At 48.4% G+C, this 14,010-nt stretch overlaps 1 protein-coding gene across 1 annotated transcript in view; it reads left to right on the forward strand.

Moving 5' to 3' along the window:
- Positions 1–13,880, forward strand: part of Tmem243 (transmembrane protein 243) — a 15,101-nt gene extending 1,221 nt beyond the window's left edge. Inside the window, exons 2-6 of the mRNA XM_033758166.1 lie at positions 14–243; positions 1,030–1,157; positions 11,095–11,145; positions 12,127–12,231; positions 13,318–13,880. Of these exons, the coding sequence (XP_033614057.1) occupies positions 14–243; positions 1,030–1,157; positions 11,095–11,145; positions 12,127–12,231; positions 13,318–13,440 (637 nt within the window). The 3' untranslated portion in view covers positions 13,441–13,880. The remainder of the gene's footprint in view (positions 1–13; positions 244–1,029; positions 1,158–11,094; positions 11,146–12,126; positions 12,232–13,317) is intronic.
- Positions 13,881–14,010: the final 130 nt, after the last annotated feature.

Below are 14,010 nucleotides of genomic sequence, written 5' to 3' on the forward strand. Positions count from 1 at the left end.
GCTTGTGGTCCAGCTGGAGGCGGGGCTCAGCCTGCGACTTCTCCACCGGGGACCCCGCGATAGATCACATGCGGGTGACCCGGGAGCCGGGGCGCAGCTGTCCAAGGCCGGCCGGGACAGTAGACCCCGAGTTAGGCCGGGGCCACGGCCCGGTGCCCAGGAGTCGCCTCTGGCCCGATCCACTCGGAACCCTTCCGGGCTGGAACTTTGCGGACCCAAATAGGTCCCCATCATTGCACGCGTGTTAGTTCAAGTGTGCAGTACCTAGGCTGCTTTGGGGCATTACAATAGTGGATTCTGCTACTCAGAGGAAAGAGGAAAGAGTGTATACAATATATATTATATAATTCCAGGTCTCTCCGAATTACTCTGTGAGGCTGGCAGGGTCATTGGATTTGGAGAAATTCCAGAGATGGAGAAAGGAACCTGACTCAAGGCGCAGGAATGGGGTCTCAGTGGCAGGGAGAGTGACGCTTGTAGGGCTGGGGCACTCTTGGGGGTCCCCAGACACCCGGAGGCCGAGGACTGGGGTGTCCGGAGCTTGCGCTTTCTGATGCCCAGAAACCCAACACGATAGCCCCTCGATCTGGAAACTTGTAGGAGTGAACGTCTGTAGAGTAAACAGGGAATTCCCCTCACAGTCAGACTCAAGAGCTTCAAAACATTTTATTTGCTTTACAGCTACGGTGCCCAGTTTTAGGTGTGGCCCCTGACTTTAGGGCAGAGGGCGCCGCAGGCCTGAGAGCAGAGGAATTTGGAGAGCAGTGTTTCTTCCCCGGTATTCCTGTTGGAGAACTAAGCAAGCAGCTCCGGAGGGTGCTTGTGGGGTCACAGCCCGGCCCTCCCTAATAACATTTCCCAAAGCTCTCTTCTGTGAAGGCAGTGGTTAAAGAGTAACTGACTTCCGCGCCTGGGCCAGTGCTTCTCGGAAATCACTTTCCCCTGCCCTCTCGGGAAGTGGGCTGAGGGTTTGCTGAGGTCCTGTAGTGAGGGCGGCCGGATCTGCGCCTCAGCGGCCTAGTGACTGAGGTGTGGGAGTTGCCTTCCTGTCCTGTGTGCACAGACTTCGGCTTCAGCATGAGCCCAGAGCCAGTGACAGGCAGACTGGCATAACTGCCCAAGGGACTTCGGACAAAAAGCTGTGGCATTCGTCCCTGGTGAGAAACCTCTCTCATCCCTTGGTGCTGTTGGGGTGATGCTGGGGTCCTGGTCGGGGTGCCCAGTGCTTTGCTCATGGTGAGACACTTCCCAGTTCAGTGCACTTCTTACAGATGAAAAACAGATATAGTGCAGAAACCAAGATAAGAAATATAATGTGAACTATATGTGAGACTTAGAATTTTTTAGTAGCCTTGGTAAAACACAAATGGCTGAAATTAATTATAACTTTATGAAACTCCATGTATTTATCATATCAGTATAACATTGAGAGGTTTTTACTTTTTTGGTGCTAAGCCTTTGAAATCTAGCATGGTGTATGTTGCACTGTAGTTCGGATGGGCCGCACGTGGGGTCTCTGTGGCCTGGGGCTGGTACTGAGTGCCCACGGTGCCCTTGTGCAGTGGGTTCCTGTTGGGATGTGAGAGGCGCAGAGAGGCTTTGCTGTGCTGTGGGATTTCTCCAGGCCTGACATCTGCCCTTTTCCCTTTCACTGTGACTGCCTTGGTGAGGTTGTAAGAGTGCTTCTTCCCTCTTGCTGCTGTGGACTTCTCCTCCCTCGCATAGCGCCATACCTGCCACTCCCCACCCCAGGCGCATGGGTAGGACTGATTCTCCAGAAGCTTTGGGGGAAATATGCTTTAGGCCAGTCCCGGCTGCTCCTGCACCTTTTGCAGTGGAGCTCACGCCTGGACGTGTCTCCCGCCTTGTCCCTGTAGCTTCCCCTTGGGGGTCTCCCATACCTGTGTGAGAAGGGCATTGAGTTCTCGGAGCTTCGAGAAGGCCTTGCTGTGTTGATCATGTGAATCAGTTTCCGCAGTCCAGTGCTGACAGGAAGGGGATGCATGTGCCATGAGGTGCGACCAAGCAGAAGCCAGTTTCTAGGCCTTCTGCTCTGTTCATGTTCATAGACCACAGAGGAAGCAGCCATGCACCCGAGCCATTGTGACGGCTCCTGTCCCGAGGTGACATGTGAGGGGTGACTGTGAGGCTGCATGTCGCTGGAGTTCTACAGCAGACGGCGTGAAGGCAGGAGCGCGGATGGGGCCAGCTAGGGGGCCTTGGAGCCCGGAGCTGCCTCGCACCCTGCCCAGTGATACGCAGGCGAACAGCAGAGGTCAGAAGCGGGGCCTCTTCGCGACCACGGCCCCAGTCAGTGAAAACGTGCTTTGGTGCTACTCCGCTGAGAAGCAGCTGTGGTGAGGTCTCTGCATCTGTGTGTGCCCCTGTCCCTGCCCCTGCCCACACCCTGGAGCAGGCGTCGAAAGTGACTCTGAGTGCAGTTCTTGTCTCCTGGAGGACAGAGTGGGCCTGGGCTAGGGAGGGCGGTCTGTCCTCCATCACAGCCCACCAGCCAGAGAAGTGGGTCAGGCAGGTTCCAGGGCTTTTTCTCCTCCAGCCTCTGCGCAAGGCTGGATCTGGGTTTCCATGTGGACGGCTCCTCCGTGTGCCTGTGGCAGCGTAGGGTGCTGGCTCCACCTGCTCTGTGCAAGCTTCACCTGTTTCCTACGCAGCGCTCTTCTCCAAACCCGGAGCCCCCCAGGCGGTTCCCCTACTTCAGAGCCTCCCATACCCGCCATGCCAGCCTCTGTCCATGTTCCCCACTGCAGGTCCAGGTCCAGGTCATTCTGTGGCCTCCACTGGTTTGTGATTTTTGTGCAAGGATTTAGCATCCCCAAAGTTGGCCTCCATTTTTGGGACCTTCTTAAGCAACAAGAGCTCAGCTAGGGTTCAGAAAGCTGGTGCCGTGGCTGTCAAAACAGGAAGCAGTGTCTGAAGTGAATGCTCATGCAGTTAAAGCAGTTTTCGCCTCTCCTTCCTGTGAGCTGTGTATAGCAGAGAGGGCAGCGCCAAGTGCATGGGTGAAACTGTGGTATGAAGACCCACAGGAGGCCTGGCCCTCAGAAGCAGATGCTCTAAGAGATTTGATGTTTGCCAGTCTGTGGGCCTTGGCTGGTGTACTGGCTTGAGTCTCTTCTTACGGTCAGTCTGCAGGCTGTGTCTAGATACCGTGAGCACTGGGTGAAGGACTGACATACAGATTGTAGAAGAGAAAAGGGTTATTTTGACTCTTGGTGTCAGGCGCCCAGGGTGTGGTTGGCTGGTCAGAGGTAGGAACATCATGGCAGAGGGAAATGCTCACCTGAGGGTGGCTGAGGCTCAGGCAGATGGCGGCCAGAGAAACACACCCTGCAGGGCTCTCTGCCAGTGGCTGCCTCCTTGTCCTAGATCCTGGCCAGTCTCATAGTGTGCTGTGCACTCACTGTGGGTGAATCCACTGGCACATGACCCGGTACCTTCCCAAGGCCTTGCCTTGGGCTGGGAACACAGCTCAGTGGTAGCTTCCTTGCCTGTCACACGCGAGGCTCTGGGGTCAACCCCCAGTACCACCCCTCCCAAAAAAGACCCCCGCTGGAACCTCTGAATGGAGCCTTCACCTCTGAACACATATGTTTGGGGGACCATAACTGTGACCATGTTTTGTGAGCTGCCACAGGGAGATGTGGGTTGACAAACTCCCTGTGGGAGTGGTGAGATGTCTTTTAAATTTGGGGCTGTTGTAGGTTTGGGACCGGGACAAGGGGTCTGCGCCCTGCCCTTTCAGCTCTGTGGAGCTTAGTCACTGGTAGGAGTTCCCATCCATGTCAGAGAAGCAGTACTAACTCCTGATACAGAGTTAGTAGCTAATACGCTACCGTTTACAGTCCGTAAAAGCTCTACACTGTTATGTTTTATCTCCTACCCTGACCCTAACCTGCATGTCAGATCATGGCACATGGAAACCAGGCTTAAAAGTGAAGTGAAGCCAGGCATGGTGGTGCACACCTGTAGAGGCTGAGTTCTACCTGGGCAACTTGGCAAAACCCTGTCTAGAGATAGAAAATGTAGGGGCTGGGTGTGTAGCTCAGTGGTGCGGTACCTGCCTGGCCAGAGCAAGGTCCTGAGTTTGATCCCTGGTACCAAAGAAGAAATAAAAAATTTAAAGGGAGGATAATTTAGCTCAGTGTGAAGCCTCTGGGTTCAGTCCCCAGTAACACACACACACCCGCACACATCCCCGCACACATGCACAGCAGAAAGAAAAAACTTACCCAAGACCACTGGCAGGTGAAAGAGGCGAGTAAGCCAAGCCACCAGGGCATGCGCGTGGTCTTTGTGCTTTGTGCCTCCAACTGCTTCCTCAGGAAGGGACGCGGCTGTCTCCCGCTTCATTAATGTGCTCCAGGTCCTACACATAAGGCATTTCAGGTTTGTGTGTCCTTCAGGAGAGTCTGGGGGAAGGATGTGCACAGTCCCACCCCAAAGAGAGATGCTTCAGAAAGGGAGCCTGTTTGTGAGGCTCGCTGGCAAAGACAAGGGGTGCTTACAGTGGAGGGGTTGCAGAGTGGGCTGTGTCCTGGAGCCCTGGACAGGTGTCCTGCTCCCGCACCATCCCCAGTACACTGTCTCTTGGGAGCCTCAAACTGTCGTTCCCATGGCAGAGTTCACTGTGCCCTGTGCCAGCCAGCGAGGTGAGGGACCTCACTTTCCACACAGTGGCTGTTGTCCCTCGTAGCCTCGGGACAGCACGAGGGAACGAACCAAGTTAACCCCGTGGCAGGGCCTGGGTTCCTCGCAGGGTTCGAGTCCCCTTGGTGTAGGTATCTGTGGAGGACTTGTCTTTGGCTCCTCACCTGGAGCTTTACGACGTGGAAGGCTCCTTGGAGACATGTAGGAACAAAAGCAGTCACGTCTAAGAATCAGCCTTTAGCTTACGGTATCAGAAACCTTAAGTTTGAGAAATGCAGAACTTTGGAGGCAAAACTGTAGGATGTGCCGAAGGGTCTCAGCCAGGTGCCCTTTGGGCTTTCAATTTCCTGTTTCTGTCTCCTTCGGGAGGCTCAGGAGATGGAGGTGAAGTACCGAATATGCAAGCCTGTATGGGAAGTGTGCAGTGTGGAGTGGGCTGGTTCTGCTTGGGCAGCTGTCAGCGGCTCTCTGCTGAGCTCTGGTTTCCAGCCTGTCCCCGTTTGATCTCACCCGTGGCTAGCGGGAGTGAACGAGAGCAGAGCCGTGTCAGTGATGGCATTGCTTCTCCACTGCCTACAGAGGAGAGGCCCAGCCCCTCTGCACATGTCCAGGACACTGTGAGCCTGTGGTCTCAGAGCCAGACTGCTGCTGGTGGCTTCAAGTCAAAGCTTTAGTGTCCAGAGGAATGGGTGTGGTACAGGCCAGGCTAGGAGCAGAGAGGAGGAAAGGTAGAAGGTGGAGGAAGAGGCCTTGCGTTCAGGTGCTAAGCAATTGAGGTGACTGGGAAGGGAGAGGAGTTGGCACGAGACTGCCAGGGCACACACACCCACCTAACATAGAGCCCATGATGGAACTGGCTCTCAGGCTGCCTGCGCAGGGAAGGCCCTGCTCACCCAGTCCTCCAGGCCCAGTGCAGCTGGGATCCTACAGTTTTGCCTCCAAAGTTCTGCATCTCTCAAACTTAAGTCTGGAGGTGGCCTGCAGCAAGAGCCCAGGCACAGGGGGCACTGAACAGTCAGTGATAACTTGTACCCTCGGCATGGGCTGCAGGGTGGTGGGCAGAGGGCATCTTGACCTGCGCGGGACTGAGCTCCCCTGGGGAGCCACCTTGACAGCTGCCTGATGAAGACTTGAGCTAGGGAAGCTCTCAATCTCCCGAGGTGTGGAAGGGGCCATGCTCATGGATTGTCTGGCCAGGGCTTTGCTATTCTGCAGGAGCACTGTTTTGCTTTTCTCCTCCTGGGAGTCCTGAGGGGCCCTGCTGAGGGACAAATCCCTCTGCTGGGACCTCCCAGCTGTGGTGCCTGGAAATCAGTGCTTGGTGCCACCCTAGTGACAGCCTTATGCTCAGGTGAGGAAGACCTGGCCCTTGAGCTTCCTGTGGCTCACTGTTAGTATCTCCTTGGAAGCAGCAGTCTCGTCTGGGAGGCAGCTGGAGGATGCTGGATCTCCGCCTGGCCAGAGCAGGACCCATGGGTTGCAGGACCAGGTGGTGGCTTTGGCTGTGCTGTTGCACCTGTGCTATAGCAGCAAGACTGTGTCCTGTTGTGACAGGCCAGGCCCTGAGCCTGTGGTTATGAAGGACGCGCTAAGGAAAATTGGATGCTTCTGCTTCATGATTCTTTTGTGTACCCAACATCTTCAGAGTGCAGCAGAGCCTGGTGTAGGGAGGAAAATGAGACTGTCCTCACGCTGTGGCCGAGGTGGTGGAGCAAGTGTCAGGTCTGAGTGAGGTGACCTCTGAGGGTCCTGGTGCAGGAGCAGCTCACCTTGAGGGCAGGTGCCTGCGCAGGGTCCAGAAAGGATTTCTGCTGGAGGTGGCGTTTGCGAAGAGCTCTGAAGGAGTGTCATTCAGCCTCCCCTGCACCCCTTCCCAAAGCGGTCTTGGAAATTACGACCTGACATCGTCAGCTTCTCTTGTGGGCCAACATAAGAAATGACTCCATTTTCTTTCTTTCTTTCTTTCTTTCTTTCTTTCTTTCTTTCTTTCTTTCTTTCTTTCTTTCTTTCTTTCTTTCTTTCTTTCTTTCTTTCCTTCTTTCCTTCTTTCCTTCTTTCCTTCCTTCTTTCCTTCTTTCTTTCTTTCTTTTCTTTCTTTCTTTCTTTCTTTCTTTCTTTCTTTCTTTCTTTCTTTCTTTCTTTCTTTCTTTCTTTCTTTCTTTCTCTTGTGGGCCAACATAAGAAATGACTCCATTTTCTTTCTTTCTTTCCTTCCTTCCTTCCTTCCTTCCTTCCTTCCTTCCTTCCTTCCTTCCTTCTTTTTGAAACAGGGTCTCACTGTGTAGTTGAGACTGACCTGGAACTCACTATGTAGCCCAGGCTGGTCTCAAACTCACAGCGATCCTCCTGCTTCAGCCTCCCGAGTGCTGGGATTATAGGCATGCGCCACCACACCTGGCTCCATTTTCTATTTATACAGACTCGTGTAACACAGTCTTTGTAAAGCCAGGAGAAAGTTCCCTCATCTAATGACCCAGCATCATTATTTTTTTTTACTGAAGACTTGAAATCCCATCATGTATCCTTCTTGGCAGTCAGGAATCTTGGTTCCATACCCACTTTGTAGGGAGAGGTCTGGTGTCATGTGTAGCAGCAAGGCCTACAGTCTAGGCACCTACCTGGCATTGTCTCTGTAACTTGCCATTTCAGGTGCAGGAGTGATACTAGCCCAGATTTCTGTTCTTTTCCACAAATTCACAGATAGAAGATTTGTTCTTTCTTACTATAGATGTAGCAGCCTTGGCATACAGTTATCTTTTCTTAAGAACTTTGTCCATTTTACTTAAAGAAAGTACTTTATGGCTTTTCTTGGAACATCTGAGTTGCCTGCATCACACTGTTGGGCCTTGGAGCCACTGTTAGGTAAGCTAAGAGTTACTTGAATGGGGGTGATGCGGTACAACAATCCATCAGATAACCAGCGCAGTTACTGAGCGACTAGCTGGTGAGTAGGATGTCAATTAAGCATGGGTATGGTAGACAAAGGGTTGAACCCATGTACTGGGTAGGACGGTGCTGGATAGGATGAGGTTCCATCATGTAGCTCAGAATAGCACGCAATTTAAAACTTAAGAATTGCTTATTTGGGGGATTTCCCATTTAATATTTTGAGCCACGGTTGACCACAGGTAAATGAAACCACTGAAACAAAACCAAACCAGGAGGACTACTGTACTAAATTCACTTTAAATCAGAACATTCCTTTAGGTGGTGTGTGAGTGTGGGGGGGTTCTGGTGATTAAATCCAGGCAGTGCCGAGCGACATCACCATCCTTTTCTTTATCCCTTTTTTATTTTGAGACAGGGTGCAGATTGCCAAGACTGTCCCTGAACTTTGATCCTCCTGTCTTAGCCTCACGAGTGGCTAGTATTACAGGTGTGCATGCTGGGCTCTTTGTAAATTCTTTTTGTACATTCTCCAAAACTTTGGAAATTTTACCTTTTTATTGTTGCTTAGTGGACAAGGGTTTATTGTATTTAGCATAAGGCCTTCAAATCCATTTGGGAAACTGTCATAGACACAGCAATTTGTTAGCATTCTAAATGCTGTAGAACTGGGTTGTTCTAAGAGCTGAGGATAGATGCTGGCTTTGGGTATTTGGGATGTCACTGTACATTTCCTGTCTACAGTCATTACTGCCTGAGCTTCTGAGTTTGGGGTTCTCTACTTCATGTCAAGATACGCCAGTGGCGGACCAGGCAAGACTGGGGCTTCCCTGCTTTTCAAGCAGTAGAGGAGGAATGCTATTCTAACCCAAGTGCAGACTAAAGCTGGTGCTTCAGACCTGTGAAACGTTAGAATGGGAAAGTACTAGGTATCGTTTACACAGAGCTGGCCAGGGGCAGAAGGAGATAACCTTGGTCTCCTGACTGATTTCAAGGTCCACATGTATTAGTGTAAGAATTCTTAGACCTGTCAAACTGCTCAACCCACTTGCATTTTGCAAGGAGTATTGCATAGAAGATGTTTGCCATTCCCTAGCTGGATGGCTGTGGCGAATAAGTGGGCTTCATTGAACCCAGTTACCCGGCAATAAATGGAAGTGACACATTTCTTACTTGTGTCACAGGAAACGATTAGCATATATTAGCGTAATACGACTTTTTCTCCTTCCTCATTTCAGGGTGACAGAGCTAAGACTCCTTTGGGCTCACATAGATCTTGCCATTTTGCATTTCCTTCCTTCCCGTCCTCTCAGCTCTCTTGAAATGTGCCCTCACCAGGTATTTCCATTTGCCTTGTTTCCTTTGGTAGAAGCAATACTTCTGTTCTTTCCTGGGTCTTTGTGGGGTTCCTCTTCATGAACTACCCTTCTTTTCCGGATCTGCATGTCTTGCTTCGGTCTCCCGAAGCTCACTGCTCTTTGATCTGGATTCATGGTTATATCCACAGTGGATGACCCGAAGCTGAGCTCTTTGCATTACCAAGGAACACTTCCGCTGTATCTGGGATAGTTTGTCTCAACTTGGGAGCCCCAGAGGAACCCACTGCAATACAATAACTTAATCTAGAAGGCAGTCAGGCAAGTTTAAAGCTCATGTATTTTTTATTGGAATGAGTATGCTTCTGTTGTCATTCAGTAATTTGGAAAAAGCCACCTATGTGTAAATCTTTATTCATAATAGGCTCAAAATATGCTTTTCAAGAGGTCATCTTTATCTAGACCAGCAGTAGCTTTTAGATTGATCTTCTTGAAAGGAGTACAAATGGACTTTCTCTGTTGAGGAAAGCAGGCCAGACACTGACTCATTCTTACCACTTCTGGTGTATGAGACCTTGGCCAAGTTCTGTTTTCCAGAGCCTGTTTTGCCAACTGTAAAAGTAATTACTATTTCATCTCAAGGTGTTTGAGAAGAGAATGTGGAAGCTTGGGCATAGTGACTATTGTTTCACTGTTATTTTTTCCACTTGCTTTGATCCTGTGGACAGCTGAAGTTAGTGAGCCCCTTGCTGGGCCAACTCCCCTGCACCTCTCACTGGCCCCTGCTGCGGGAGAACTGCTGTGAGGTACCCAGACCTGTGTAAACTTGCGCACGTCGTCGGAGCTCAGGAGGGCAGGACTTCGTGCATCTGAGAATACATCAAAAAGTGTAGTTGGGCCTTTTTCACAAGGCAGAAGCAATGGGAGACCCTATGGACACTATCTTTATAAGCACATTTTATGTTACATTCTCATCTAGCTGCATTTGTCTCGTGTGGAAATTATAAGGGTTGATGAATTGTCCTTGGGTCTTTCCTTAACATAGGGTTCTGATTTCAGACTGCTGTGTGCTGTGATGGTGGTAAGATCTGTTCTGAGTCCTCTAAATGTATTGCGGGTGTAGTTACATGTTGTTTGCTTTGTTCTGTAACCTTTGAGTTCCAGTGGTCTTGATTTGGAGGGTTGGTTTTCCTTGGTTACATCAGCATTCCCAATACTTGGTTTTTCTGTACTTTTCCCGTTTGGAACTCACAGTCTTTGGATTCTTATCTGAAAAGCAAATAATCTGGAAATGAAGGTTCCCTTGCTCTGTGCCCCTCCCACCTGAGGTTTTATTGGCTGCTCATATTCCATATCCTGTTCTTTGCCAACAAAGCAATCAGTTAAGACTACTGGTTCATCAGACTGTTCTGTGTTCTTCAAAATAAGACTAGTTGCTATTCTCAGTGGCCTTAACTTAATGTTTCCTAAACCAGTCTTTAAAAAGCCTTACCTTCTATGGTAGTTTCGTAACTAGCTTTTGTTAACCCATTACTAACCTTAGAAATCCCTGGTTTTAGAAATCCCTTTTAACTTGCTGTGTGAGTTTTGGCAGATGATTTAACCACATGGGGCCTAAATTTACCTTAACCTGTAAAAATAGGATTGGATCAAAAGCTTTTATGACAGTCTGGGAGATTGCTTAGCCTGCAGGATGAAAATAAAAGTAGGTAGAACAAGAGGCTTATCTTTTCAGTTGAAGGCCTTTGCTATTAAATTGGAAAAGTCACTGACTTGATGGTCTTTGAGATTACATCCAGCCTCGGCACTTGATGGTCTTTTGTGAGACAGGGTCTCGCTGTGTAGCCCAGGTTGCCTGCCTCAGCCTCCGAATGCTGCATGTGTCTGTTTTCAGATTAGACAAGGACACTGGATTGCTAGTGCAGGCCCAAAGCCATCACCGTGCCGTCATCCAGGCTGGTGTGAGTCCATACGTGGCAGCCCCAGCCCTCACTGATGCAGGGTAAGCCACCTGTCCCTTCAGGAAACCTCCCCTCGTTTGCCTGGTTCTCTGAGCACCTGCCCGTTTTTCTGATTCCACCCTTCTGGTCTGAGGTGGGAGAGCTCAGAGGAGCGCAGTGTGGCTTGGTCCCTTTGTTCTTGACCACCCAGTGCCCAGTACTGTGTCACCCACCGAAGGTGTGGAGTCCCAGCCACATGGCTCATAAACTCCTTTCTCTTTCAGGACCGAATCATCAATTTGGTTGTTGGTGGCTTCACATGCTTATTGATTCTAGTAAGTAGCTTTAATTTTGTACATCACTTAAGCTCTTAGCTCCAGCTTTGAGAACTTTTATTATAATGCAGTTAGTGCTCAGAAAAAGTCATGTTTTGATTTTATGACACTGCAACTGACAGCTAAAACAGCTAATTTGATTCCCACCCATTTCCCAGGTGAATTTGTGTAAGTCAGGTAACTAAGTTTGCTGTGTTTGCCTGCCCTAGTACATCTGTAAAAACAGTGGTTACCATCAGTCCCCTCTATGATAGCCCACTGTAACTCTCCATTTTTGTCAATAGTTCACCTTTACCCTTGGTCAAATTTTAAAAGGTTTGGTCAGTGTATAGTAACATTTCATACTGTTTAATATGGCTGAGTGTTGTCACAACATAAACCTAGCTGTTTTCCACAGCCTGGTATGGGCATTTTTAATTACTATTTGTTAAGAGAATGAATTTTAGTGTTTCTTTTACCCCCCATTACTTGTTAATAAAAAGAATGAGCATGATGCTACAAGTGGTAGAAAAAGGGATGGGACTACAAACCCATCTTTCAGGTTTTTTTTTTGGTTTTTTTGGTACCAGGGATCAAACTTAGGACCTTGCACTTGAGGGGCAGGCATAGGCCACTGAGCTAAATCTCCAGCCCTTTCAGTATTTTTCGTAAGCTTAATAAGCAGAGACAACTTTGATTACATTTGCTTTTGGTAGGAGTATTCAAAGTAGGATGGTCAGTCTCCTTCAGTAGTTACCAACCCTAGGAATGACATTTATGTGACTGCTCATGTTTTGTCTCCTTTCATGTTAAGGAGAGGCTGGGAAAGAAGGAAGCATATAGATATAAACAAATTTGCAAATGCTGTTACAGAATGCAGACCTGGGGTGGATACGATTCTGTAATACAGAGCATTCTATAGCATTGCCTGGCCTAGACTCAGGCTGACCTTGCTCGACCTGGAGTTCCTCTTAAGGCCTGACATCTTTTCTCTCCATACAGGTAACACTGATCAGTGCTTTTGTTTTCCCTCACCTACCTCCCAAACCACTGAATGTATTTTTTGCTGTCTGCATCTCTCTGAGCAGTGCTACAGCCTGCATACTTGTGAGTACTATTAGAACTCCAACAGTGCACTCAAGGGCTTCAAGTGGTGGCGCCAGGACAGTCCCAGCCTGGGTCTCTCACACCCACTGTTCCCCAGCACCATTCAGTCCACTGCACAGCTTTCCAGAATCAGTTTCCTTCTTTTCCCTTAACTCCCAAAAAATGTAAGTCTAAAGAATTTTGTTTCTTTGATAGCTAAAATGTGAAAGGGTGAAAATACTTAAAGGGGACAAGTCTGTGATACACTATCATATTCATTCAAGTCATATGCACAGGGCCCCACAAAAGCTTTTAATGGAAAAGACAGCACTGAGTCCTGTGTATTTTAATCTTTGTGTTTACCTCCCCAAGTGGAGGTAACTTACCAGGATTTCCTGGGAAACTTAAAAGTGGCAGTTGTACTGTAGTCACAAGAATGCTTCATTTCAACAAACTAGGAAAGAAACAGATGGTGGTGGCTTTTTGTTGTTTAGTCACTGAATAGTTGGTTGTTGGATAGACTGTAAACCCTTAAAAACAATTGTTTTGAATCACATAGGGCTTAAATCATAGTAGTAATGTATTCATTCAGGTTAAAATCAAACTGATTTGTTTTAACACTCCCATGACCTGTACTGGCCCATGCCAGCCTGCAAGTCTGCCTGCCACACCCTACCCCAGACCTGAGTGACCAACACTGAGTTACTTGAATCTGAACATTACTGTTATGCAAGCTGTCTTGTATTGCCAGTCTGAACTGATGAATTTAAATGTTGTCTTCCTCCCTTGTGCTATACATAAAACCTGAGAGTTACATATTTACCCGAATACATAGAGGTACATTCCCAGGTGACTTGCCAAATAATTGGTTAGAACGTAGAGGAAAGTAAACTGAGGAGGCAGGAAGGAGTAAGTATGACCTTAGGGTGTGGAGTCTCAAGCAGTACTACTTGAGTTGTACTGGCTGTACTGAATGAAGGCGTGAAGATCACTATGAAGATTGTCTCATTTGCAGAAATACTTACGAGTTAATGCAAAATGAATTAGTTGTTTTAACAGTTGGCCCAGTGACTATCACTTAAAATGTAATTTGATTTCTTCTTTTAGATCTACTGGTATCGACAAGGAGACTTAGAACCGAAATTTCGAAGTCTAATTTACTATATTTTATTTTCAATCATCATGCTGTGTATATGTGCAAACCTGTACTTCCACAACGTGGGAAGGTGAGGCCATCGAGAAGGAACCTGAACAGGGTCGTGAGAACTCCCCACAAGGGCAGCAGGAGGGACTGCCGGGTGGGCGCGGACCACCTTCCCAAGCCCAACGCAGGTTCCTGTCAGCTGTGTATCCGAACTCCCTCCTGTAAGGGAGAGGAATCCCAGCTCTCTGCTCTCTCTTGAAGGAGCTGGTGGTGCACTAAGACATTCCAACCTTAAAGCTCAAACAACACACATTTTCACTTTTGAAATTAAAAATTTTTACAAATTGCATGGCAAAGGCTCAAACTCTTGCATTTTAAAACAAATACTCTTTTATTTCTGTTAAACTGAATATACAATTATTGTTCCCTAGGCAACCAACTTTTGCTTATAACTACAATTTCACGTTAACAAAACACAGACGGTGAAAAGACAACTTTGATTGTGAAGATCTAATTACAGTAATAAATAAAATAATTTATACAAGTTTTTTTGTGAGTTTTCTATAGGGGTCATATTCATTAAAGCCCTAAGAGGCTAATTTTGGCTTAACCCTTCTCTAGTAATAGGAATGACTTTTGATTTCTTTCCTTTTGTT

The sequence above is a fragment of the Fukomys damarensis genome, unplaced genomic scaffold, assembly GCF_012274545.1.
Source record: "Fukomys damarensis isolate Sample0158 unplaced genomic scaffold, DMR_v1.0_HiC HiC_scaffold_4, whole genome shotgun sequence".
In the NCBI taxonomy this organism is placed as follows: Eukaryota; Metazoa; Chordata; class Mammalia; order Rodentia; family Bathyergidae; genus Fukomys; species Fukomys damarensis.